This window comes from Poecile atricapillus, chromosome Z (assembly GCF_030490865.1).
Source record: "Poecile atricapillus isolate bPoeAtr1 chromosome Z, bPoeAtr1.hap1, whole genome shotgun sequence".
NCBI classification, from domain to species: Eukaryota; Metazoa; Chordata; class Aves; order Passeriformes; family Paridae; genus Poecile; species Poecile atricapillus.
In genome coordinates, this window is record NC_081289.1 from 129,306,047 (window position 1) to 129,330,072 (window position 24,026).

A 24,026-nucleotide genomic window follows, 5' to 3' on the forward strand; every position below is an offset into this window, starting at 1 on the left:
TTCTGGAGCAATGTATAAAACACGTCATAATGTTAATTTTTAAAAAAATTGTTGTTAGTGTTTCATCTTGTAAGAAGATAATTTCTTTAATGAGAGGACAGTTGGAAATGTTACATTTTTTAATATTTCAAATTCTAGCTCTTTGCCAAGTAGACCTTTTTTGCTATAAGTCAATAAAGCATCTGAGTTATTAGCAGCATACCATTAGTACACTGATTCACTATAAAACCATTAAACCATTTTCCAGTTATGGAAGCAGACATAAAACATTAGTTTGCAATTTCTAGTCTTTTCAGTAAAATTGGCATGATCTATCTGTCTGTTTATATGGGACTGTACTAAACATTCAAATCTAAAATGTTACTGAAGAACATTTTTTTAGCTGTGGGTTTTTTTTAATATATATATATATATATATTTTAATCCATTACCTCCTTGCAATGGTTTATTTTTCTTTGAAATCTGCACCACAGTAAAGCTTAAAACTGTCTCTGAGCTGGAGATGGAAGAATATTTAGTAACCTGTTGCTACTTATCCCCTTCTCATGCCACTCACTCATAACAGGATAGTACTACTAAATCTAACTGGAAGTGCCAAGAAAAAAAGATACGATATAGTTCTACCTCCATACTATGGAAAAATCACAACTCAGATTTATTTTTGGTGTTTATGTTTGAAAGATGTTCTATTTGTTGTTTTATTGCCTTTGTAATACTTTGGAGTTGCACAGTCAGTGGTGATATAACAACAGCTAATATACTACACATCTTGGCATAGAAATAGCAGAATAGTTTAATCATATTCAACCTTTCAATTACTGGCTCACAAATGGCTATTTGTTCTTGATGGGTTTCTCATTCAAGTAACCCTCGACCTCATAAAATACTAAACTCATACTGCAACCTACACTTTATAATGCCAGATTTTTTCCCGTTTTCAGTTTACACAGTTAACTTGTTTCAAGTTTAAAAATAATGCTTTAAAAGAATCAATTTCATGGTGAATGCATCTAGTCAAACAACTCATTTAAACAACATCTTATTCGTGTGTAGCAGACCGTTTTACAAGTAACTGAGAGTTTTACAAGCCTGTGTTTCAGACAGGATAATTGGTTGTTTCTCATATGTGAGCTTGAAACTTAAACATGTTAGCTTCAATATACAGAACCTTTCCTGGCTTGGTAAGGAGTATTTAGTTAAGCTCTTTTTTAGCTGTAGACATATATAATAGTTCATTATCAAGATGTGGTAAAATGGTACAAATTTTGAATATGTTCTGTAAAAGCTAGTGGTTATAACCTTTTAGCTTGTCACTAGTGGTCAGCAAACTTAGCCTATGATGATTTCTAATGTAAAGCAAACTCAATTAGCAATTGCAAATGCGTGGATTTCTGACTTACGTTGAGCACCAGAACCCCAGAATTTAAAGAGGTGATTTTACCTCTATTAGACCACAATTTAGAATAGATAGGTTGCTCTCTCAGGTGAGTGGAAAATGCTTAGAAAAATCTGTTGCATTAAGATATTTTAGTCAATTCATAATAATCTTCTCATCCTCATAAAAAAATAGTGTCAGCTATATTTTTGCTATATTTAATTTTCAGTGCAGTTCTTACCCCAGGTGTAACACTAGGGCCTATTGGTAAAACTGCAAGTCACATCCAAAGGTAGAGGGAAGGAGCTGTCTGTCTGCTTGCAAAAAGCCAGGTTTTCCTTTCTGCTAGAATCACTTGTCAAGTATCTGCTTTTGTTTTTCATTGGTACAATCATGATAATTGGGGCATTACTAGGACACAGCACCTGCCTCCAGGTGCTTTTCTTCAGAAATAATCTGGCTTTTCAATGACTTTAAAGGTATTCCACAGTTGGTGTGTGCTAAGGAAAGCCTTAATTCACTTAAAGTAACAGTAGCTTTATTACAAAACCTGTTTTAAGTGCCTTCAATATTATTTTCAGTAGCTCTCCTCTAAGGAGACCATAACTTTTACAAATGCTTTCAGAGTTTGGCCATGCTTTGGAGAGATGAGAGGGACATTTTATAAGGGCGTGTGGTGACAGGACAAGGGGGAATGGCTTTCAAGTGAAAGAGAACATGTTTAGATTAGATATTGAGAAGAAATGCCTTACTGTGGGGGAGGTAAACATTTGAACAGGTTGCCAAGAGAAGCTGTGGATTCCCATCCCCACGAGTGTTCAAGGTGGGATGGGGCTTTGAGCAACCCAGTCTACTGGAAGGTCTCAGGCCATTGCAGTGGGGTTGGAATAGGTTGATATTTAAGGTTCCTTCCAACCCAAGCCATTTTACAGTACTTTGGGTTGGAATGAACCCAGAGGTCGAAAGGTTGATAGCCTTCCTGAGATAGCTGTGTATCTCTCTTCTTGTATGTGCACCTCTCGATCAACTGCCTATTATTTAATCTCTTTCCTTGAAGTGTGGATCAATATAATGTAGGGAAATGATATCTTGATGCAGTAAGAGAAAAACACTCATTACTCATTCTCTTATCCCTTCCCATGAAATATTTTTACTAAAAGACTTTTCAGAAAGGTAGAATTCCTTGCTGCAACCTATGGTAATGGAAGGAATACCTCAGGCACTAAGAGAGATTCTAGCCTTTTGCCTGTAAATTCAAGAGTCAAAAGAACAATACACTTCTTCAGCATCTCATTGCATTCACCCGTCTTCTCCAAATCCATCTGGATTTCCATGTGTTTTCCAGCACCACTGCTGCACATCTCTGCATTAGTTTGCTAATATTGCCTCCCATTTACCTGACTTAAAACATCCCCTCTTGCTGTGAAGGGCTCACTTTTTTTTCCATATCTGTGATTGCTTATGCTTTTTTTATCACTTTAGGGTTAGTGGCAGTTTTGGCACATGGATTTTCTCTGGTGTACAGGGCTATGTCTGAATTGAGCTGTAATTTTCCTCTTGGTATCCTTGTGCTTTATGAAGAAAGCTGTAGGCGCCTTACTCAAGCAATCCCTGGTCAGAGAGCCTGGAGGGGTCCTGCTGTAATTCTAGGTAGAAAGTTACAAAGCATCAAGAAATAAATGAGTATGGAGCTGCCTGGAATAGTAGTTTTAAGTGTTGGCTTGCTGTGTGTTTGGAGGCATTAATCTTCTCAGAGGCATGGACCTAGAAAACAAAAATACAGACTTGCATCCTCTAACCACAGGGCAGAAAGAAATCCTCAGAAAGAGGTCCCAGAGAAGTTCTTGGTGCTGGAGAAGCTGAGAGGGTCATAGAGCCTGTGGCATTCTGACAGGAACTGAACCCGGCAGTGGCATGGTCTCTGGGAGCAATTTTGTAATCAGTACTCTGGAGTTCTGTGTCCAGTTCTGGCCCCTCAGATCAGGAAGGTTGTTGAGTGCATCCCGAGGAGGCAACGAGGCTGGTGAGGGGCTTGGAACACAAACCCTGTGAGGAACAGCTGAGGGAGCTGGGGTTGTTTAACCTGGAGAAAAGGAGACTGAGAGGTGATGACCTTATCACTCTCTACAACTCCTGAAAGGTGGGTGTAGGCAGGTGGGGATTGGGCTCTTTCTCCAGGCTACAACTGGCAGAACGACACAGGGGACACAGTGTTTAGCTGTGCCAAGGGAAATACAGGTTGGATATTAGGAAAAGGTTCTTTATAGAAAGGGAGATAAAGTACTGGAACGGTCTGCCCAGGGAGGTGGTGGAGTCACCGTCCCTAGTGTTCAAAAAAAAGACTGGATGTGGCACTCGGTGCCATGGTTTAGTTGAGGTGTTGAGGATCTGGTGTTGTCACCCCAGGACACATGAGTTGGACTCAATGGTCTTAAAGGTCTCTTCCAACCTTGTGACTTTGTGATTCTATGATGACTTAAGAAGTACTTTATGTTAACATTTTCAAAAGGACTTATTACACAGCTTTTGAATAAGAAATGGTTAATTGCAGTTAGTTCAGGGCTTCCATTGCCTCTATGCAGACTTTGTATAACATAATAATTTTATTATTTTATAAATAATTTTGTATTTTATATTTAAAATATTTTATAATTTTAATTTTTAAAACAAATAATTCTCCCTTTGGCAAAGGACCTGGAGGGAGGTTGGAATCATCCTATACTAACATGCTGTGCTCTGCACCTGGTAAGGAGCAAGTGGAATAGGCACAACTACAGTCTGTGTCTGCTTCTGGGAGCACACACCTCACAGAACCACAGCTGCTGCCGAGTGGCTTTTCATTTGTGCTCAGTCTGACTGCTAACTTGGAACAGTGTCAGCAGTGTGAATGTGGGGAGCCAACCACAAAGCCCTTAGAAACACTGTTCTTTGGTGCTGATACAAGGTACATGTCCATACAGTGTTTTGGTGCTTTGCAGACGTGGGCACAGTATACAGATGTTATTTGCTCAAGTGCTAGATTTATGTACATGTTCAGGCAAATGCAGATGAGTCATCACATATGCACTTCTCCAGAAAATACTGTTTAACTGTTATTTGAACAGAAAACATGCTATTTGCAAAAAGGATGTCATAAGAAGGATTGATCTTTGGACTTCTCATTACTCTAAAGTAATGTTTGACATTCAACATTGCAGATAAACTTTTTTGGGTTGGGGAGGGTAAAATCTCTGCACTTGTGTACTTGTGTCTCAGATTTTGTTAGTGGTTCAAAGCACAGTCTGTAGCTAAAAGTAGCATATTTTGCTGCTGAAATCAGCATCCTCTATCAGTAGTCTTATATTCTAAAGTACCATGAGTACCTGCAGTCTATTTTAAAAAAAAGGATGCTACAAAAACTCTCTAAGTCTCTGAGAGAATGTTCCTAAAGGTCTTGAGTGTTGAGTCTCTACTAGCTATTTGTACTCCTTAAGCTATTTCACTGAAGTTATAGCAAAAAAAACAACTGAGTGATGGTAGAGAGGAGATGACTGGTGGTGGAGTAAAATCTTTCAGTAGATTTCCTGTAAAATTATCTTTAGACATGTTCCATTCTGTAGAGTGGAATTTACAGATTAGGGCAACGATAGTAATTATAATGAGTTATCCTAAGTTTAAATTGATCTTATATTCAATCAGTCATTTTCAGCACAGCTTAAGAACATTCTGGGATGTGCTAGGAATACACTAAAATAGAAAACTGTCCTCATATACAGTAAATTGACATTTTTGTGTCTGTGCTCTATGTGGAAGAAAAAAGATATGTGAATTTTATGATGTCCTCCAAATAGCTATCTTTAACCAGGGCTAATTTTCAGCATTACTCTTTAGGTTTTTATATTCTAAAACTTTACCTGTAACTGCATGACTGTCAGATAGTATCTGTGGCAACCCAAAGTACTTAGTAAAACACAGTGGGTAAGAGAGAAAGCAAAAAGAGCAGTAACTTAAAGTGATGTTTGATTTTCGCTTCTGAATAATTATTTGAAGTAAAATAAAGGATTAAAGCGGCATTAAAGGAAAATATTTTACTCTGCTTTCATTGCATGCGTACAGTACCCTCTTCTCTTCTTGTTTCCCTTATCACTTGAGATGGTGTTTCATTTAGTCTAGGCTTGGATAATTGTGAGTCCTCGTCTTTTTTTTCTGGTTATATGGTTATATGAACCTTCATCTGGAAGTCTGGTTTTCTCTAACTAGGTATGCTACTGCTCTTCTTGCATTATTTCTATTTCTTCCAGTTGCAAGAAAAGCACCTGCTTATATGAAAGGGGTATTCTAGGTGAAGAAGACATGGAGGACAAAGTATAGGTGTATGTTTTTGGCACCTACACATGATTTACTGTTTCTTTTGTACAAAATTATAGAATCTACCTCAAAAAAATCTAATGCACTCTAGTGTGGCTACACAAAGAGAGTGTGCAAAGAGTTGATGGATCCTAGTAGCTTCTCAAAGCCTCTCTTTGCTTCCATCTGCATACAAATCTCAGTGGTACTTCTGCAACCTCTGCAATTTTCTGTCCTCACTCTCATCCTTCTTATTTGTCCAGACCCATTGTAACATGACTCTGTCTATCTGTAAAAAAAAATACCCAAACTTTTCCATTTTAAAAACCTTCCAGCTCTTTAGGTCACTCTCCATGTTCTTGTCTCATTCTTGCATTTGCCAATACTCTGTACTCTCTGGAACAGTGGGGCTATGCTGATTTGTCAGGCATCCTATTTCTTCATTCTGAGTAGTTATCTTCTTTAAAATGCATTTCTTTCAGCTATCACTTGCAATTTGAAAAGTGTTGTGACCTGTGGCCACTGGAGATAAGGATGGAAATGTGCTCAAAGCACTGTGTACATTACTTTAAGTGACTGTATTTCTCTTTGTAAAGACTTAGAAGCTAAAAATATCATACGGCTCTCTTACAAAGCTAGGTACAAAGCTCAGTTGGATGTTCTTCAGGTAGTCTTTTATAAAACGAAAAATCTAAAAAAAAAAAAAAATTTAAAAAATGGAAAGCTGTACAAAGTAGAAATACCAATTTTTAAAGTGTTCATCTCTACTTGCAAGATTTACTAAAAGGTCTCTGATGGTTTTGTAATCTTGTCTAGAGAAAGTGCTTACTCTGCTATCACACAGAAATGCTGAAGAAAACAGACTTGTTTTTTCTTTTGATTTTACTTCAGCAGGTTATATTTTAAAGTTAAAAAAAAGGGGCAGCTCAATTACATAAATCTGATTATCATAAGATGTACTTAATGGACTCATTGCAAACTTTTAGCATTGTGCACACAGACTTTGGATTCCTTGGCACATTAAAGTCAGTGAGAAGTGAAATATGTTTCCTCAAAGAGCTAGAATATAAAAGCGTTTCTGTGGCTGATGGTGTTGTTGGACCTCAGTTGGCATTCCTGGGAGTGGCCCTGTGCATAGGTTACTCCAGACCACAGCACATCACCATCCCTTCTCATCAGCTGAGGCACTTTCATTCCCCTCCCTGTTGTGTAAGAGATATTGCATATGGAATCAATAAACATGAGGTACAGGTGCTTTAGAAGGAGTGCTTATGATGCATAGGTGCATTACAAGGATCCCTCTAGACAAAGATGAGATCACTGTTATGAAGAAGCATACGAGCAGACATATATGAAGTATCTTTTCAGGAGAAGTGAAGTGTCTCTGTAGGATGAATATATATTACAAAACTTTGGCTGACAGTTGCGCATGTTACAGCTGCTCTGGTCAGACAGGAGGTCCTTTTTAGCCAAGTGGACTGTCAGATAAGGAGCTTTCTAGCAGATTTTTCAGGAAAAGCATGGATGTGTTAACTCCTGTATGACAGTGGATTGAAATAGTTGATTTAAGTGGCTATCATTCTACTCCACTACTATAACCCCATAAATCACTCAGAAAAGAACCAGCAGAAAAGTATATGTAGCAGCTCAGGAGGCTGTGCAGTTTGCAGTCGAGCACACCAACATAAGCTAGAGCAGATTTCAATTTACTTTTTAGCATCAGTGGTGATTTAAGTATTGAGTTCTACTCTATGGTTAGTTGGTCAACATTTGTGGTTTCTATTTAATTTGCCAGAATTTCCTTTCTTTTGTTTTCTTTTTTCTTTATTTAGACATGACTTCTTTTACCTCTAATACCATCCCTTTCCTTACTGCAATTGGTGAAAGCTTTTTTGTTTATTTTAAAGTCTTCTGAAGAAGTATAAATACACTCTGAGCCTCTAATTATGGTGTTTTTTTCTGTGCCACCTGCAAGCATTTCACTTTTTTAGCTACACAGTTAATTTTCTTTAAGTTCCAAATTTTATGTAGTTTCTGTTTTTAAAACTTAGTGCTATGTAAAGTACTCTTGGCTTTTTCTCTTCTCCAAATATATTGAATTTGCACAAGAATTGTTATAGGCAGCTTGTCTGTTGTTTGTAGATCTAGCAAGCAAAATTCCCCCTTTTTCCTGCATCTTCTAAATGGTTGCTACAAAAAGCAGATTTTTATGATGTCTGTGAAGATATTATCAGCATCACTGCTCACTGAAACTTTCAGTGTTAATATGGGCTGCTCCAGTCTTCCATTCTTACTTTGTGTCTTGTCCTTGCAGATTTGGAATGGAAGAATGAACCATGTCTTATGGTTACTACATGGATTCAGCAAATTAGGTTATTTTAGTTTAATTCATACCTTCATTAGTCACCCTTTTGCAGTAATACTTCATAAATCCTGTGAAAGTATTTCAAAAATTTAGTCTTCTGGGGACGCTGACAAGATCAGACAGCCTTTGATTGGATATAATATACATGTTTTGTTACAATTTTTTTGTCCCAATGAAATTTTTCAATAAAACAGCAATGAGTGAAAAGTATTTTATTCATCAAGTTCTCCGTTTACCAGCCTGGTAATGTAAGTGACTATCTGAATTTTGTATTTGTTTACAACAGATTAGTCACAGTGAGCTGGAAGGTTTTCTGTGTTCATGAAATTTGGTAGTATAATTTTGAATTTGAATGAAAAATGCTTTCAATCATCTTTTTTCATGTTGAATAATAGAGATAAATCTTCTCATATATTAAAACATCTAAGTTTTCGTATAGATCTTATGTTCACATGGGTGGTGAACTGTCTAGATGATGAGGTTCAGTAATAGAACATAGAAAAGCTTTCAGCAGGGCCTGGTTACTCAGCTTACGTATATCAATTTAGTAACATCACTTCCACACTGCTACGATAATTTACACCAGCTGAGGTTCTGGGCACTGATCCTTTTTATTGTGTCCTGACTTTTCTAGCACGTAGGTTAAGCAACATTTGATAACCATATGTTTAGTGTATTGTGCCAATAGAATAAGACTTAGAAGGTGGAGTGTGGGAAGAGTGGGAATTGCAAACGTGTATCCTTAGATTTTTTTGACTTCAGAATGTGGCATAAATACAATGCCAAGTTCTCTACAAAACAAGACCCTCATGTGGAGTCAATGCATACAGTGAGATCCTGTAAAAATAAGTAAAGAAGTCTTAAAATTGGATTTAATTTGTTGTATTTTCTTCTAGGATTATATCTGAAAAATTTAGTAATCTCAAAATAAACTCTTGAAAATGCAAAGCCAGTATGTAAATGCATCAGACTTCTGAAGCACGTTTGAGTCTTTATTTTTCACTTCAGCATTCATGAACAGGCAGAAAGTTTTTTGGTATTTGTGCAGAGAGGAAGACAGAAGAGCTTCTCTTAGGAACTCACCCCTTTGTGCTAGTGTGATTGAAGAGAGCTGTAAAATAGTAACTGCTGATTATGCAAGAACTACCTAGGTGTGTGAGTATTCAGTGAATTTGAGCTTTCTTTGGATACTTTGGTGATCAGTGTACATCCTCTTAGGAAATCTGCAGGGAACGAATGTGGATGATGGCCACTGGGGCAGAAAGGAACTACAAAAACAAACATGGATGGAGAGCTGAGCATTCCAGTGGAAAACTCAACTGGATAAAAAGAATTGGCCATCTGATTGTGTTGATCTTTTCATGTTTCATCTGTTGCATGTAAAAAACGGTTCTATTTTCAAGTCTAAAGAAAGTACTTGCTTTTAGAACAGAATTACTTCTTCTGAGTTAAAGGGAGGAGAAGTTATAGTAAATTGGAAAATATTTGTGTCTGCACACTACTTTCTGGAAGCTGAAAAGTCCAGAGAGCCTGCTTGCAAAACCTTGAGGTTTAGCAAACTCCATTGTGGTGTGAAGTTTAAATGAGGAAATATAGTAACACACCACAAAATGTCCCTTGGGTTGTGAAAAATCACTTCTGTGCTACTTCTGGTTTAGTTATTATTTGTAAGCCAATTAGTGTTATTTTACTAGTTTTGTATTAGACAGGAGTCATCTAGCAATTTTTTTTTCTGCAGAACATTTGAATGAAATAGCTCTTACATGTGGATATAAGCAGTTGTGCTTCCATACCAGTATCAAACCCTCGCATTTTAAAAACAACCACCTAACAAACACTTTCATTTCCACATTCATATAAGACCTATTAATGCAGATACTCCGAACTGTTCCTTAATGTGGAAAATGATGACAGCACATTGCTAATTAAGTAACGTTTTGATTACACAGATAAAAACAGAAAAAAATGCATTTTGATCAACTTTGGGTATTCAAATAATTTATCTGCAAAATTTGTTTCACTAAATCAGGCATTGTGTTTTTCTTGGCTAGAGGCTACCTTGGTAACTTGTGTTATATTTGCCCACAAATGCACAAGACTCAGTGCTGGTCTGCTTACTGCCATCATTTCCTTGAGCATGTGTTTCTAGTTTTAATCCCAAGTGCTGTCGGGATGTAATGACCTCTCTTCATATGGCTGAGCCCTATTTCAAGGAGGTAAAGAGGACTGTGGACTGACTTCAGTGAGCTCCAGGGTCTGATGGCAATAGTCTTCCAGTAGAGGGGGTGTGGTGGACATCCTCTGGGTTATGGGTCTGAAACATCTTGGATTACTCAGCCATATTTGTCAGTTTAACACCAGTGGGCAGCTCTATCTGCTAGCTGCACTGAGACCTTGCTTTGCTATCCTTCTGTGCGGCTTCCTCCCCTCATGTGGCAATCAAGGAGGCTGCTGCTGAAACAGGCAACAGAACTTCCTTACCCTGCTTTTCCAATACTGTGATCAGTGCCATTAATTCAGAATATTAATGGGGGTAAACTCAAGCTGCTAGAAAAGTTGCAATATATTCATTATAGATATTAGTATTTTGGTTTTTATGACATATAGTTGTACTAACATCAGATACTGGTGTGGCACTAAGCTAGCAAAGCTAAAAAGTAGATATGTTGATAATAAAACGCTGGTTTGCTGAAGCCCCATTTATTTCAACTTGTATGTTTTCTAAAATTTGTTTGAGGGGAAGTGAATGTCAGGTACCACACTTCATTTTCAAATGTTATTGGTACAATTCTACTTTGATGAAAAGACATTTAAAATTTTTCACAGTGTCATTTCCAGATAAGCAGACATTTTCATCTCAAAAACCACCATTTTTTCCCCCTGATATTTGTTACTAAACATTCTGGTTTAAATTCCTTTCTAAAAATAAGAAAGCCTGCCTGACACATGATCATGGTTGAATTCTGAATTATGTGAGTTCATACAACTCAACTTGGTTTCTTCTATTATAATACATTAATAGATAAACAAAAAGTTGTTTGTCTATCAGTAGACACTGTAAGAGCTACACAGATCTTGCAGTTTGTATGGACTTTGAAAGCCTTTTTTTTCCCCCCTTCCTCTTTTTATTCCTTCTGCACATTGGAGCCTTACACAGTGTGGCTCCAGTCACCTGTCTAGGGTGCTGCTCTACTGCCTACCATGTTGTGAGTAACTGTTCCTGTAATTGTGCTGTGTATTTACAGCACACTCTGTTCTAAAAAAAATCTAAGAGTATTTGGCAATGATTACAATGAGCAAGAATGTGCAAACTAAGTCAAGACTAAGTATTTCTTTTGATATATGGACAGTAGGGAGAATTGAGTGATATAGTTTTGCATTTTAGTTTTTCTTAAAAGTCTATTGGACAGGTCAAACATGAGTAGTTTTTGGGTCAAATACCTTCAAAGACTAAAATTTTATGAAAACAGTAAACTGTGGACCAGTATAACCTGAAGGCTGCTGTTCTCTTCTAAGAGACTTCAAAAACATGTTTTGATATTGTTCTTTCTGTTTTGAAAAGTGATTGGAGTATACTAATAAATTAAAATTTTTCCTTTCTCAGCCTTTCTGGATCTGTATTTGTGCCTTGGCAGTTATTGTAATGTCAGTAATGATTGGTGTTTCCAAGAAGCTGCATCATGTTTCATGTATAATGCTTATTCCTATCCTACTAAGATTAGTGTGTTAGTCTTCTATGTTTAATTTTAGAAGAACTAAGTAATTTTTGAAGAATTTTTATTTGCTTACATTTATTTTGGACACAAAGAGATGCTATGCTATAGCTCATGTTTGACTGGAATGCTTAGGATCTGTAAATTTTTTATGTTTCATTTGTGAAGTTAGAGTATTATGGTGACAAACTCTGTATCTTAAGTGTTTACCAATAAGAGTATAACAAAACATACATTTTTAACATTGAAATGCAAACACAACCTAAAATTTCTTATTTGCTTTTCCTGTTTTGGATATGATTTTGAGCACATGTTTCATGTGCTTTGCTGTTTGCCTCAAGTCAGTACAATTCTTTCTCAGACCTCCCATGCTGTTAAATGTATGGGTAGAATGGTAGCTTCCAAGCAGGTCACTCACCCCTAAAGAAAACACTTTCAGGTCATGTCATATAACCTGTATTATAAGAGCAGCTGTGGGTAAGATTCCAAAAATGAATATCCTGATTTTTTACATGTGTTTTGTTTGATCTAGTTTGATTTGGTTTTTAGATATGAGACAGAAAGTTGTCATGATGTAATACATTGGTCTCTCTTTTTTTTTCTTAATAGATAAAAAAATATTTTGAACTTGAGCCACTTGCACGTGGAAAGCGCTGGATTCTTAAACCCTGCTCCCTGGATGACATGGAGGCAGTAAAAGACAGCTTCTCCCTTCTAATAAACTTGCTAGAAGAGAGAGACTTCGAACCTTCAAGAATGTGAAAGCCAAGAGAAAGAAGAGGTTCCCACGCATCACTGTACCTGCTCACTCTGTCACAGCTTAATTACAATGTAGGATCAAGGCTGAGCTGTGATATGTTGTTCATACAGAGTTAATGCAGAATGCCCTTTGGTTAAAATAAATGTTCTGTGAATCAGGTACACAACTATTTCCAGTAAAGTTGTCTACACTACTGAAGTAGGAAGTTCCTCTTTGTTTACCACTATATCTGCACACTGCATGTTGCTTTCTTGCATCGTGATCATCCTTGGTAGAAAATTTTACACGCACAAAAATAACATAATCCGTAAAGGAGGAATTCCACATGTTACCTTGAATTTTAAAAAAATAACTAATGTCTAAAGAATTTAGGAGTCTAATTCAGCTTGTTTATTGACCTCACATTATGGAAAAGCACAGCCACTGAGAACCTTAATAGGATACCTAAAAGGCAAGCAGTTTCATGTTAATGCAAAGGTTATTCCTGAGGTTTTACTAAGTGAAAACACAGTCGAGGTAGTTGACTCAACAAGGTAGTTGAGTCTCTTCTGAAGTCACTGCATAACCCTGCCAGAGGCAGTATGGTATTTTGCTGGAAGATTGCTGAAAAGTAAACTAATAAACAGATGTGCACAGATAAGAGTTCTTGGGGAAAATAGCTGACATAAACAGGTGTGACATAAACAGGTGTGACATAAACAGGTGATCCAAGTAAAAAGATTTTTAGAAGTATATGAAAGATTTTAGAAATATGTAGAAGTTGGATAAAGTAATCATTGTCATTAAAAGTAGTTTTCCATAAGAAAAGCAGGGCAAATATCTGTTAGTTCATCTGTGGAGGCTTTATTACTAGTTAGAAATATAAGTGATTTTAAATACTTCCTTTATCACTCATTCATAGACTACTCCAGTTATTGTAACATTGCCAAGGCATCTATCCCGTAATTAAGGGTCTTCCAGTGTTTGTACTATAAGCTTCTCTTTTCAAGGGGATCTTGAACATAGCTTGTTCTTTCAAATTTCTTCTGAGCTAAGTGTTACTTAGAATACAAAAAAGTAGTCATTGGAAATAAACATTTGTAATACATTTAGAAAACATGGATTTGGTTCACGTAACACAGTCCACTTTTCCTCTTTCCATGTTTTCCCCATTGTAGATTTGCAGTGTTTTGGCTGCCTTTTGCTGACTTTTAAAAACCTCATAAACTGATTTTGTCCATTAAAGAAACGTGCCAGGCCACTGGTTCACAGTGACAACAGGGTATGTGCAGATCAGTCTGGACTGGTGCACGCCTGGAATGCTGTGCCTTGCGCATTCAGCTACCCTTGTGCAAGAGTGTCTGCAAACACAAACTCGAGTGAGGTGTCGTTAGTTCCTCGTCAACTCTGCTTCTGTCTTGAAACACACAGCGCCTTGTTTTCAGGCCTTTAAGCAACATATCTTTCCATTCTGAGCATCTATCTTCTGTTTGAAGTTTATTGTAGTTTCTCACTAGTTTATTTGGGGATAAGAAAATAGTAAAGATCAGCTTTTAAATGCTCATAAAAGCCATTTCTCTTGTAATTTTGCTCTTCGTTAAACAAAAGGTTTCTCATAGGTATTTTAGGTTATTTTTCAATTTCTGTGAATTTCTTGCATTGCTCCCACTGTTTTAACTGCTTCCTATTATCAAAAAGAAGCTGGGAAAACTGGTAAACTCCTTGTTTAATTTTGAGATGGAATAGGCAGGAAGCCTGAAGGGCATGTCCTTGCTTTGTTTTGTATTCTCTTTCCTGCCAGGTCAGTTGTCTCACTGCTAATACTCTTGGAAACAACCAAAAACTGGAATTGTTCATTTTAAAGCACAGAGGAGTCCTGCTTTGATTCAGTTCTCTCTGCACACTTTAGCTGGGACCCAGCTGCCCATCAGTTTCTCATGTGGGGGCTAAGGAGGTTCCTTTCCTTGGATTTAAAGAGGAGCTGGATCTAACTTACATTTCCAAACTCTCTCTTTGCTGGCATTAGCTTAAAGGGTACAGAGTCCTCAGATTTCCACAAGGTCCCAGAATTTCTGTTCTATTTAGGGACAATGAAGAATAAGTGGGGAGGAGGAGTAAGGAGCATTATTTCCCAGGGAAGGTAAGCAGTTTGGGAAGGCAAAATGAGGGATTCCAAGCTTTTACTGTTTTTTCATTTGCCATAGTTAGAAGATGTGAAATAACTTTTTTTTTTTTTTACTATTTTCCCTTGCTTTAGTTTAGTTATGGACCGAAAGGTACAGGAGATGAAAATAAGCCCAACTATATTGCATTCTAGAATCTGTACTTATTTCTACCATCAGAGTTTGTCTGGTCCAAAAACTTCAGTGGCTCCATGTTACTTTTTGGTTGTGATCTCCCAGCTACGTACGCACTGTTTGAAGGTGCTACATGAGTAACATGGAAGGGCCCAAGAGGTCCATGATAATGTGGCTTTGGAGTATGCCAGTGGCTACTTAGACTAGGACATTTTGATACTTCAATATTTTTCCTTTAGGCAAATGTCAACTGCACAGAAGCAGTGATTTTAATTTTCAGAATTACTTTGAGTATGCTTTTTCTTACTAATACAGTGATCATTCCTCATCACAGGTTGAAACAATACCTCATAACTGCTGAAGGCTAAGACCAACACTTAACTTTACTTTGAATGTAGTACTTCTGTGGTTTTGTGTTGTAGATGGACTTAATGGATGTGTACCTTTTTAATGTCTATAAACAACTTCACCTTTTTATGAGGGGATAACAATGTTCATAGCAGCTCATGTCACACTTCCTTGTCTATAGTGTTGTTGAATGCTCTGGCTATGATAGAATATGTAAGCTCCATGCAGTTTTCATTCAAATAACCAATTTCAACTGCTTTGGATTTTGTTTGTTTGTTTGTTTGTTTGTTTTAATCTTCTCACGTGTGTTTGTCATTTAGGTGGGATAAACTGGGCACTAGGCTCTACTTTCCATGCAAGTTCATTAAGGAGTGAACACTGTCTTTTTAAAAAAAGATATTGTGCTTTAATGTTCTTTAGCCATCTGTTAAATTACTTTGTGTGTATGTGTGTGTGCCCACACTGGGCTTCTTCTCAGACCTGTGGCTGTCTGCAGTGTCTCAGCCGTCAGAATGAAAACATTATCAATCAGTATCCAACAACAGCTGGTTTTGACAACCTTCTGTCTGCTACCTAATGCTTTACAACTCATCAGTAAGGCTTCTTTGTCTGCCCACTCTGAGCTGGTAATCTTAACTGCTTCATGTTGTGTCCTGTACTTGTACTTCTAGCATTTGTATGGCTTAAAAGTTAAGTCTTAGTGGATTTTGATATTCTTTCTTGCTGTATAATGCTCCATGTGTATCTTAGCTTGCCTATTCAAACGCGCTATACAAAAATCTGTGATGTATTATTTCGTTTAACTTCTTGCATTTCATTATATTTATAGAAGTTGCAGATTTTTGTACCGTATTACTTAATACAGTTGCCTTTTTGTAATGGCAATTAATTTATATTACAAAAGTTTGTATCTTTACTGTAGTCAAAAGTATTAGTTAACTGCCATATTATCTTGACTTTATACTAAAAATACAGTGTCTATACACAGAAGTTGACCCAATCAAGTGGTCAACTGCTGTCATGGGGAACTTGTACTGTTTGTGATTTATACATGATTTCCACTATCAAAAAAAAAAGAAAAAAAAAAAAGAAAAAAAAGAAAATAAACACTGTGTCAAATTGACTTGATAAGTTTTTGTTTCTTGAGTAACTAGCCAGTTTGGGAGCATGGCAAATTACCTTGATTTGGATTCTTCAAGATAAGTTATTTACTCATAAGTGAAAACAAATACTACTGTATAATCATTGGTACATATACATACATATATTCACTTTCTATTTCATACGTATGTACGTGAATGTGCAGCATACAAAGTTGAACATTCATGTACATACATGTAAAATAGAAACTTCCAAAAATCTGCTCATTTCTTTCCACAGCAAGATGTTGTTACTCTGGAAGTGTATCTGAAAGATATTGTGAGTTTATTGGTGAAACAGAGATTGGAATAATCCCTGCACAATTATTCCATAATATTAAACTGAGGGACATGTTTATGTGACTAGAAATTCTTTTTAAATAAATGACGTGGCAAAGTACATATAAAAACCAGAAGCTGAGCAAAGGAATAGATTCTGGGAAAAATAGAAACTTGCTGAAACAACTCAGTGTTATCCTATCAGACACTGTTTCGGTAGAAGGTACTCTCACAATGCAAGTTGTAAAACCTGATGGAAGAACACCAGTGCTAAACCAGACTGGAGATGCTAATGCAATTACTGAGGTATGCTTTTTTCATGTTACTGTTTTTTAATTCTGCTTCTTAACCAAGACTAGGAATGAAATGGAAGATTTCGATACTGAGAATTCTTCTTAATCCTTTTTTTCATACAAATAAGAACTGAAAACCAACTAATCATGCCTCATTTGATAGCTCTTAAAAGAATTTTCATTAGCTCATTAGCCCTTTGACCTAATAGTTTAAACAAATAAAAACATCTGTTTGTGTCAGCTGTAGGATTAGTCATCCAGGGCCCAGGTTAACATGAGGATAAGAGGGAGTCCCATATCCTGCATATAAACAAAAAACATACCTTTTTCAGCATCTGTAGTTAAAAGGGACACCTGAAATCAAGTACCCTGTACCGAATTCTGTTAGGTGAAGACACTGAAGAAGATCATTACCCTTTTCTATCCTCTGCCCTCATGAGTGAACTGACTAATTTCATTGTGTGGGTTTGAGTGAAGATGAAGTGTAATTTAAATAGTTCTGAGATATTTATTCTTAATTCTACCTGCTTATAATATATTATAGCTTTTATCACAGCTATGTTTAGAGAAGCCAAAATAGGCTATATATATTGCTTGTTCATTCACTGGATTTCATAGGAAAATGTAGTATGTGGTATTCTAGTAAGTTTTAATGGGATATATTCAGGACAACCTTACTCATGGAGGATGTGTTTGTGCATCAAACATGTCAGCAGTTCCATTTATAGTTTCTTAAATATACCTTGATTTTTAATCACTGAGTCTCTCTAGGAAAGACAGAGATGTGAATGTCAGTATTGCTACTAACAGTAGTCTATGGAGCTCCAGTTGCCTGTGGCAATAAACTGGGAGACAACAAAAGTATTCTAATCTTCTTGTCAGGTTTACAGAAAACCCAGCTGAAGTAATCAGCAAAAGGCCCTGTACTGGTTTGGGATGATTATGGCAAAAGTGACATTCTTCACCAGAAAATAGCCTGAATCACAGAATATTCTGAGTTGGAAGGAACCCACAAGGATCATTGAGTCCCAACTCCTGGCCCTGCACAGCATCATCCCCGAGGATGGTACCATGTGCCCAAGAACATTGTCCAAACACTTCTTGAGCTCTCTCAGGCTGCTGCTGTGACCACAGCCCTGGGGAGCTGCTCCAGTGCTCAATCATCCCCTGGGTGAAGAATCTTTTCCTGATATCCAACCCAAACCTCCCCTGACACAACTCCAGGCCATTGCCTTGGATCCTGTCACTGGTCACTCAGAGCAGAGATCAGTGCCTGCCTCTGCTTCCCCTCACGAGGAAGATGTAGACTGTGATGAAATCCCTCAGTCTCCTCCAGGCTGGTTTTGGTAAAGACCATATTTGTAATAAAAACCTTTGTAATTAATTTCTAAGCACAGAAACATTTTCTCACATATGAAAAATCTACATATATAACTATATATATATATATATATATATATATATATATATATATATATATTTGAAAACCTGCCCACTTGCTAAGAAGCAAGAGGCATGAATTATACCTAAAAATGTCAACAAAGAAAACCAGCCACCACAGTACTTCTTTTTTCACCTATCACCTTGCAAAAGTGAAATGCTATTGTTCGTTTTATTGCCATGCCATGTAACTATAATTTATTGTATTTCAGTGTGCACTAGAAAATATTTGCATATAATAAGTAAAAGAAGACAAAAATGCCTTTGTGGGTTTGCAACTTCCATATATGAAGAGTTGCCATCTTTCAAAGGAAACATTGAATGTTGAAATACAGGAGGTTTATAACCTGTTATAAAACACTGCCAGCTGAAATGCTAAATCATGGAAATCCCAAACAAAAGGTCTGGTAATGTTCAAATGCATAATCCCAGAGATGGTATGCAAGAGAGAGGAAACCATGACTTGCATACAAATGTTGTAAAACCGAAACAAGTTTAACAGCCAATCACATAGCAAAGTCTTTGGTGTTTTCACAATACGAAAGTCTTGAATTCAGAAGGTTGATAGATATTTCAGGATCAAAAAGGCATTCTGTAAAAAAATGTAAAGAGTATAATTTTATGGTAGGTTAACATTTTGGGCTTGTCAGTTTCAATATAGTCCCTTTAAAGCAATAATTCCAGCTGTGCACTAAAGTTGGGAATTTAAAAATCTCATCTATAGAAATTAATCCATTTTGTGTTCTGTTAACATACACTAAAATAGCATTTTCTGTCTTTTGTCACCTTCTCATTTATTTGAAAGCACATATTCTAGAACTCCCTCAGAGAAACTTACACCCAAATTACTGTATTATTGTAACTTTCAAACACCCCATTCCTGCCAGTATCAAGTTTTAATGCTTGTGAAAACTTACTGCTTGTGAAAACAAATACCTGTTTACTAAACTACATCAGAACTATTTTATTATAGTATTGCCATGTATGGTATTTTTGTAGGACCCAGAGATTCAAGGTATGAATGGTATTGGCACCATTTAAAATTAACACTGATTAACTGCAATATCTGGAAAACTTCTTTCCTTTTTTTTTTTTTTTTGTGTAACAGGAATGCAATATCATGATTTTCTCAAGATTTATCTTGCTGCAGAGAAGAAATTAGCACTCATTTTCAGTAATATGAGTTATAACAGCATTAGTCCATTTTTAATAAATTGCTTTGTTTGCCAACTAGGTAGCTGTAATTCTCTCTAGTTTACACATGAGTGGCAGAATTAAAAGAATTAAACTGAACTTCCTTCAAGTATTTGAAACTAAGGTTGATTTTTAGAAATGCTAATTGCCTTGTCTAAAATATTTTTTGCATGATTTTCACGAGTGTGATTGATGCAGGAAAGTTGACTTCTGCCTTTAAGATATAGAGCATGACCTTTTGGTTACAGTAAATACAGTACTTCAAGTCTGTGAAAGTCATCACATACACTAAAGGTATTGAGACCATTTACCTCACATTCCTTCCTATTAGCTTCCACAATTAACATGATCCACAGCTGAAAAAATAATTCTGGTTGTCAGTGATAAATGGAGTGGAATCGTCAATCACTGAAGTTGACAGTATTATTTTCAAAAGATATTGCAAACAAATGTTTACCCAAAGATAGGAGTATGTTGCATGTTGCTGAGTCTTTTTTCTTTGGTGTTCTTTCATTTCATTTACATGGCAAGATGACTTCAGGGCTCACTGTCAGACTAAAGAGAGCTCCTTTTCCTTTTCTAGATTTTTTTTTTTTTAAATTTCTAGAGCATTAAGAACACCAAACATCCATGCACCAAAGTATTTAACAGAACAAGGAGCATTCCTGGTAACCCTCTGAGATCTGAGACTGAACATCAGCTCTTTGTTTGTTTTCTTTTCTTGGTATGATGTGCAGACCTGAGATTTTGGTTCAGGCCTGTCTCCACTGAGAAGTGCCAGTCATATAGGATTCTACTATTATGGGCTATATAAATATCTTGCCTATTTTTAGCACTCACTTTTGATCTCTGAAGAATTTTAATATCAAGGTCAAAGATGGTGGTTTCATATGTAGATGTATTGGTGACATAGACATTTAAGAAAATGCATGCTGTGCTTGTAGATCAGAAATATATTGTTTTCTATGTTCTCAATAATGAGGACAGATCTTCCATAAAACCACTGTGGGATGGTGAATCTTGTTCTGTCTGCTTATGAGAGATTCAGAATGAAGTTTTGATTTTAGGTTTTGGTTCAAAACAAATTAAACAGAAAGTATTTTTTCTTTCAAGTGTGATACTTTATACTATGTGGATACCAGTCATTAGCATATTCTCAAGTGTTTCATCTGTGAGAACAATTTCACATCTAACCTGATTAAGGCCTAAGGAGGTTTTCAGTACAAGTCAATGTTTCCAGTTAGTGACTAGATCCTTTTAATTTCTGCCTGCATATAACATTTTAAAACCCCTTAATGTTCACACCTGTTTGCACATCTCTGTCATTCTGTGTCACACAAGTGTGCCCTTGGAGTGGTTGTTAACACAGATCTGGAATTCTCCTGGCATCCAAGGACCAGTTCATTCATGGTTGTCATGAGACACAGTATTCTGTTCTTTCTTAATCAGATTATGCATGAAGGCTCATTTTCTGATCATCTTCTGTGTTTCCATATCTGCTTATTTTGGGTGGGAACTCTGGTTCATACAGTAATTGATCTTTGATGCTGGGTTTATCTTTCATCAAAGCAGGGACTATTACAGGAGGATAGTTCTGAGACTCTGATTTATGATCAAAATTACACTTTACAATACAAAAAAGCTAGAAAATGTAACTGTTAGTAGATGGTTTGAGTATAACCAAAAGCCAAGATCAACTGTGCCTTGCTCCAGCTGACCATGCTGAAAGTTGATTCTCATTTACTAATGTCAGAATTAAACCAGAAAAAGTTGCCAAAATTAGATAATGTCTGGTTCTGCATAAGGAATGCAGAAGATGAGCCTGGTGAGGTGTGAGCCACCATTCTGAATGGCACTGAAATCTCCATCATTGATGCCTTCTCAGGGATGAGCATCTGCCTGAGGCTGTGACCTATTAGCCATTAGATATTTGTTTGCCACGGAGCTGAGGGAAGACACCAGTTTGAGGAGGCCTCAATAGCTCTACCTCACCAAGTAATGCCAACCCATGTCCTCCAGGGCTGGGTGCTAGTGGTCTGCAGTGGCTGCTCCAGTGGAGCTGCTTGCTAGTGGTGCCTTTACCAGAGGAGCCCCACCTGGCTTGTCAGGATTGGTGTGGAGTTTACAGCCAGGGACCAGCCTGCCTGGCTTTCCAAGACAAGCACTTTTCAAGGTGACGAAAGAAGTACTGAAATGGGAAAAATCACTGCTGGTGGCATGCCTTCACACCTGTCATGCTGTATTACAGTCTCAGTCTTTGATTATTGGTCCCATAAAGGTGTCATTTTCTTCATGTTATTAAAGCAATTACAGTTATTATACTTAATTTGTCCTTTCCGAAGGGAGCAAGAATAAATGAGGGAGGATTTGCATACAAATTGAGCCTGATGTGGGGGGAAATTGCAGCAGGTGGTGAGGCTGTGAGATGTTACACAGGAGCATGGCTGGAGCTGCCCTCCTCCGCAGCCCTTTGCTGGTGACCCTTTGAGGAATGTCTCACAACTCTCTGGTGGATTCATTTGAATGAGGGACAGTTTGGCTCACTGTCATTCTGGGCAGATCAAAGCCTGTGCCTTGGCTGGCTGCATGGACAGAGGAGGCATGTGAAAGGTCTCCCTTCCCCCACGGGAGTCCTTTTCCCTGGCACTGCTCAGCCCTCCCCACTATTTGTCTCAGGGACATCCCCCATTCCCATGCATCCTGTCACAGGCTATCATGAATCACTACCATAAATAACAAAGATGCTAATTTTTGGAGTGCAACTCTATGAACTTCTTCAAAAAGCATTTTCTGCTGTAATCTGTTCCATCAGAAACCTGTTTTTTCTCTTCATCTACATCTGTTACTCAGTACTAATCCTCATATTACGCCCTCTCAAGCATTCCCCTTGCATACAAGGCTCTCAAAAGCAAACACTTTTAAATACATTTCTTCACTTTTAGAGAAAACAAACAAACTAACAAATAAACCTAGATGTCAGGATGTTCAGATAACATGCAATGTGTTTTTATTTAATTTCAAGAGATACAAGAAAAATGACATGTTGACCTCCCTCCAGTAAATTTTCTCAAGAACATTGCAAAATACATGTAAACTCCCTTGGCCTATTCAACCTTTCCAGATGCATCACTCTCCTGGGTAGTTAGACAGATGTAGGAGTGTGGATAAGCATGTTGGATACCATCACTGTACTGAAATATGTAGACCTCCATATGGTAAGGAAAACGCCATTATTTTTTCCCCCCACTTTAAAGTTTCCTATGAGGAAACTTAAGCCGCATCTGTGGCTACAGAACAAAGAAAAAATCTTGTCTACATGCATTTTATAAAATATCTCCTTAATGTAATCATTTATGGGCTGTGATAGCTGGAGTACATAAATTGTTTCAATATTTATTTCTCCTTCAGAATGGCTTGGATTTTTCTTCACCTGTCCAAATGGCTTACTTCTACTGAGCAGTGTCTGTTCTGCATGTCTCTATTCTGTTGTTACTTTAAGGCCACAGTATATCAGATTCAGTTTCTTAAACTAAAATTATAGAAAATTCAGACAGAAAAATAATACCAAAGTAACTCAATTAAGGAGTCCTGTGGAAAGAGCCTTGTATATGCTCAAAAGGTACTCAGAGAAAAAGTGTTTAAAAAACTAAAAAATATTACACTGATGTTTCAAAGGATGTAAATATTACCAGAACTACTTTAGTAGATATGCATACCTATAATTAACTTTATTTTGAAATTTTGTCATCTGTCCCCATTTCTCTGTATATCTTTATTACATACCTTTCCAAATAGCACATGGTCTGATTTTGATGCCCAGTAGAATTTCCTGTCCTCCTGAAGTTATCCCAGTTGTCAAAATTAGATCATAACTTGCCTACCTTCATGCTAAAGCAGTTTATCAATTCTTTAATAGGGACTTACAGCTCCCTGTGGTGCTGATGGTCTCACAAACCATTGAGATAATACCTTTTTCCCTCCGTGAACTTGTTGCATATCTGCAGCATTTACACAGTGTGGAATGAGCGTCCAGTGGATGAAAATCTTCAGTGAATGAAGAGACAGGACAAAAATATTTGGAGAAAGAGAGCATTTCCTTAGCAGAGAATGGGTGCAGGGTAAATTTAACAAATCTATATAACCTGACTAGAAGGGACAATAAGTATCACTTTACCTCACACAGGACAAATGTAGTTCAGAAACAGAGGTTTAGTTTATTGATCCATCACCTTCAAAACAACCCTCTAATCCTTGGTCATGGTATCATGGATGTGGGTCTCAAGGACCAGGTAGAAGAGGCAAATTTTTTCTCTTTGACTGACCAGGTCACTCTGCCGTTTTTCCCCAGGACAGGCAGGTTTACTTGATTTTTTTTTCCCATCTCAAGGCCATTGTGTGGTTCCCTGAGTAGGCCTGGCACCTGCCCAGAAACCGACTCATTCAGAACACTCATCCTCACCTTACCTATTCAGCTAAAAGCATAGAAACCAACTTTTATATATTTGCTGCTTCATTTCT

General features: G+C 37.1%; 1 protein-coding gene across 4 annotated transcripts in view; it reads left to right on the forward strand.

Moving 5' to 3' along the window:
* ARL15 (ADP ribosylation factor like GTPase 15) overlaps positions 1-24,026 on the forward strand; it is a 244,183-nt gene that overhangs the window by 214,584 nt on the left and 5,573 nt on the right. For 3 of the 4 annotated variants that reach the window (XM_058864841.1, XM_058864842.1, XM_058864844.1), the window contains one exon: positions 12,389-17,684. The exons of the other annotated variant lie outside the window; for it this stretch is intronic. In XM_058864841.1, coding sequence (XP_058720824.1) covers positions 12,389-12,541 — 153 coding nt within the window. In that variant the 3' untranslated portion in view covers positions 12,542-17,684. Of the gene's footprint in view, positions 1-12,388; positions 17,685-24,026 lie in introns of those variants that run through there. 4 annotated transcript variants of the gene reach the window in all.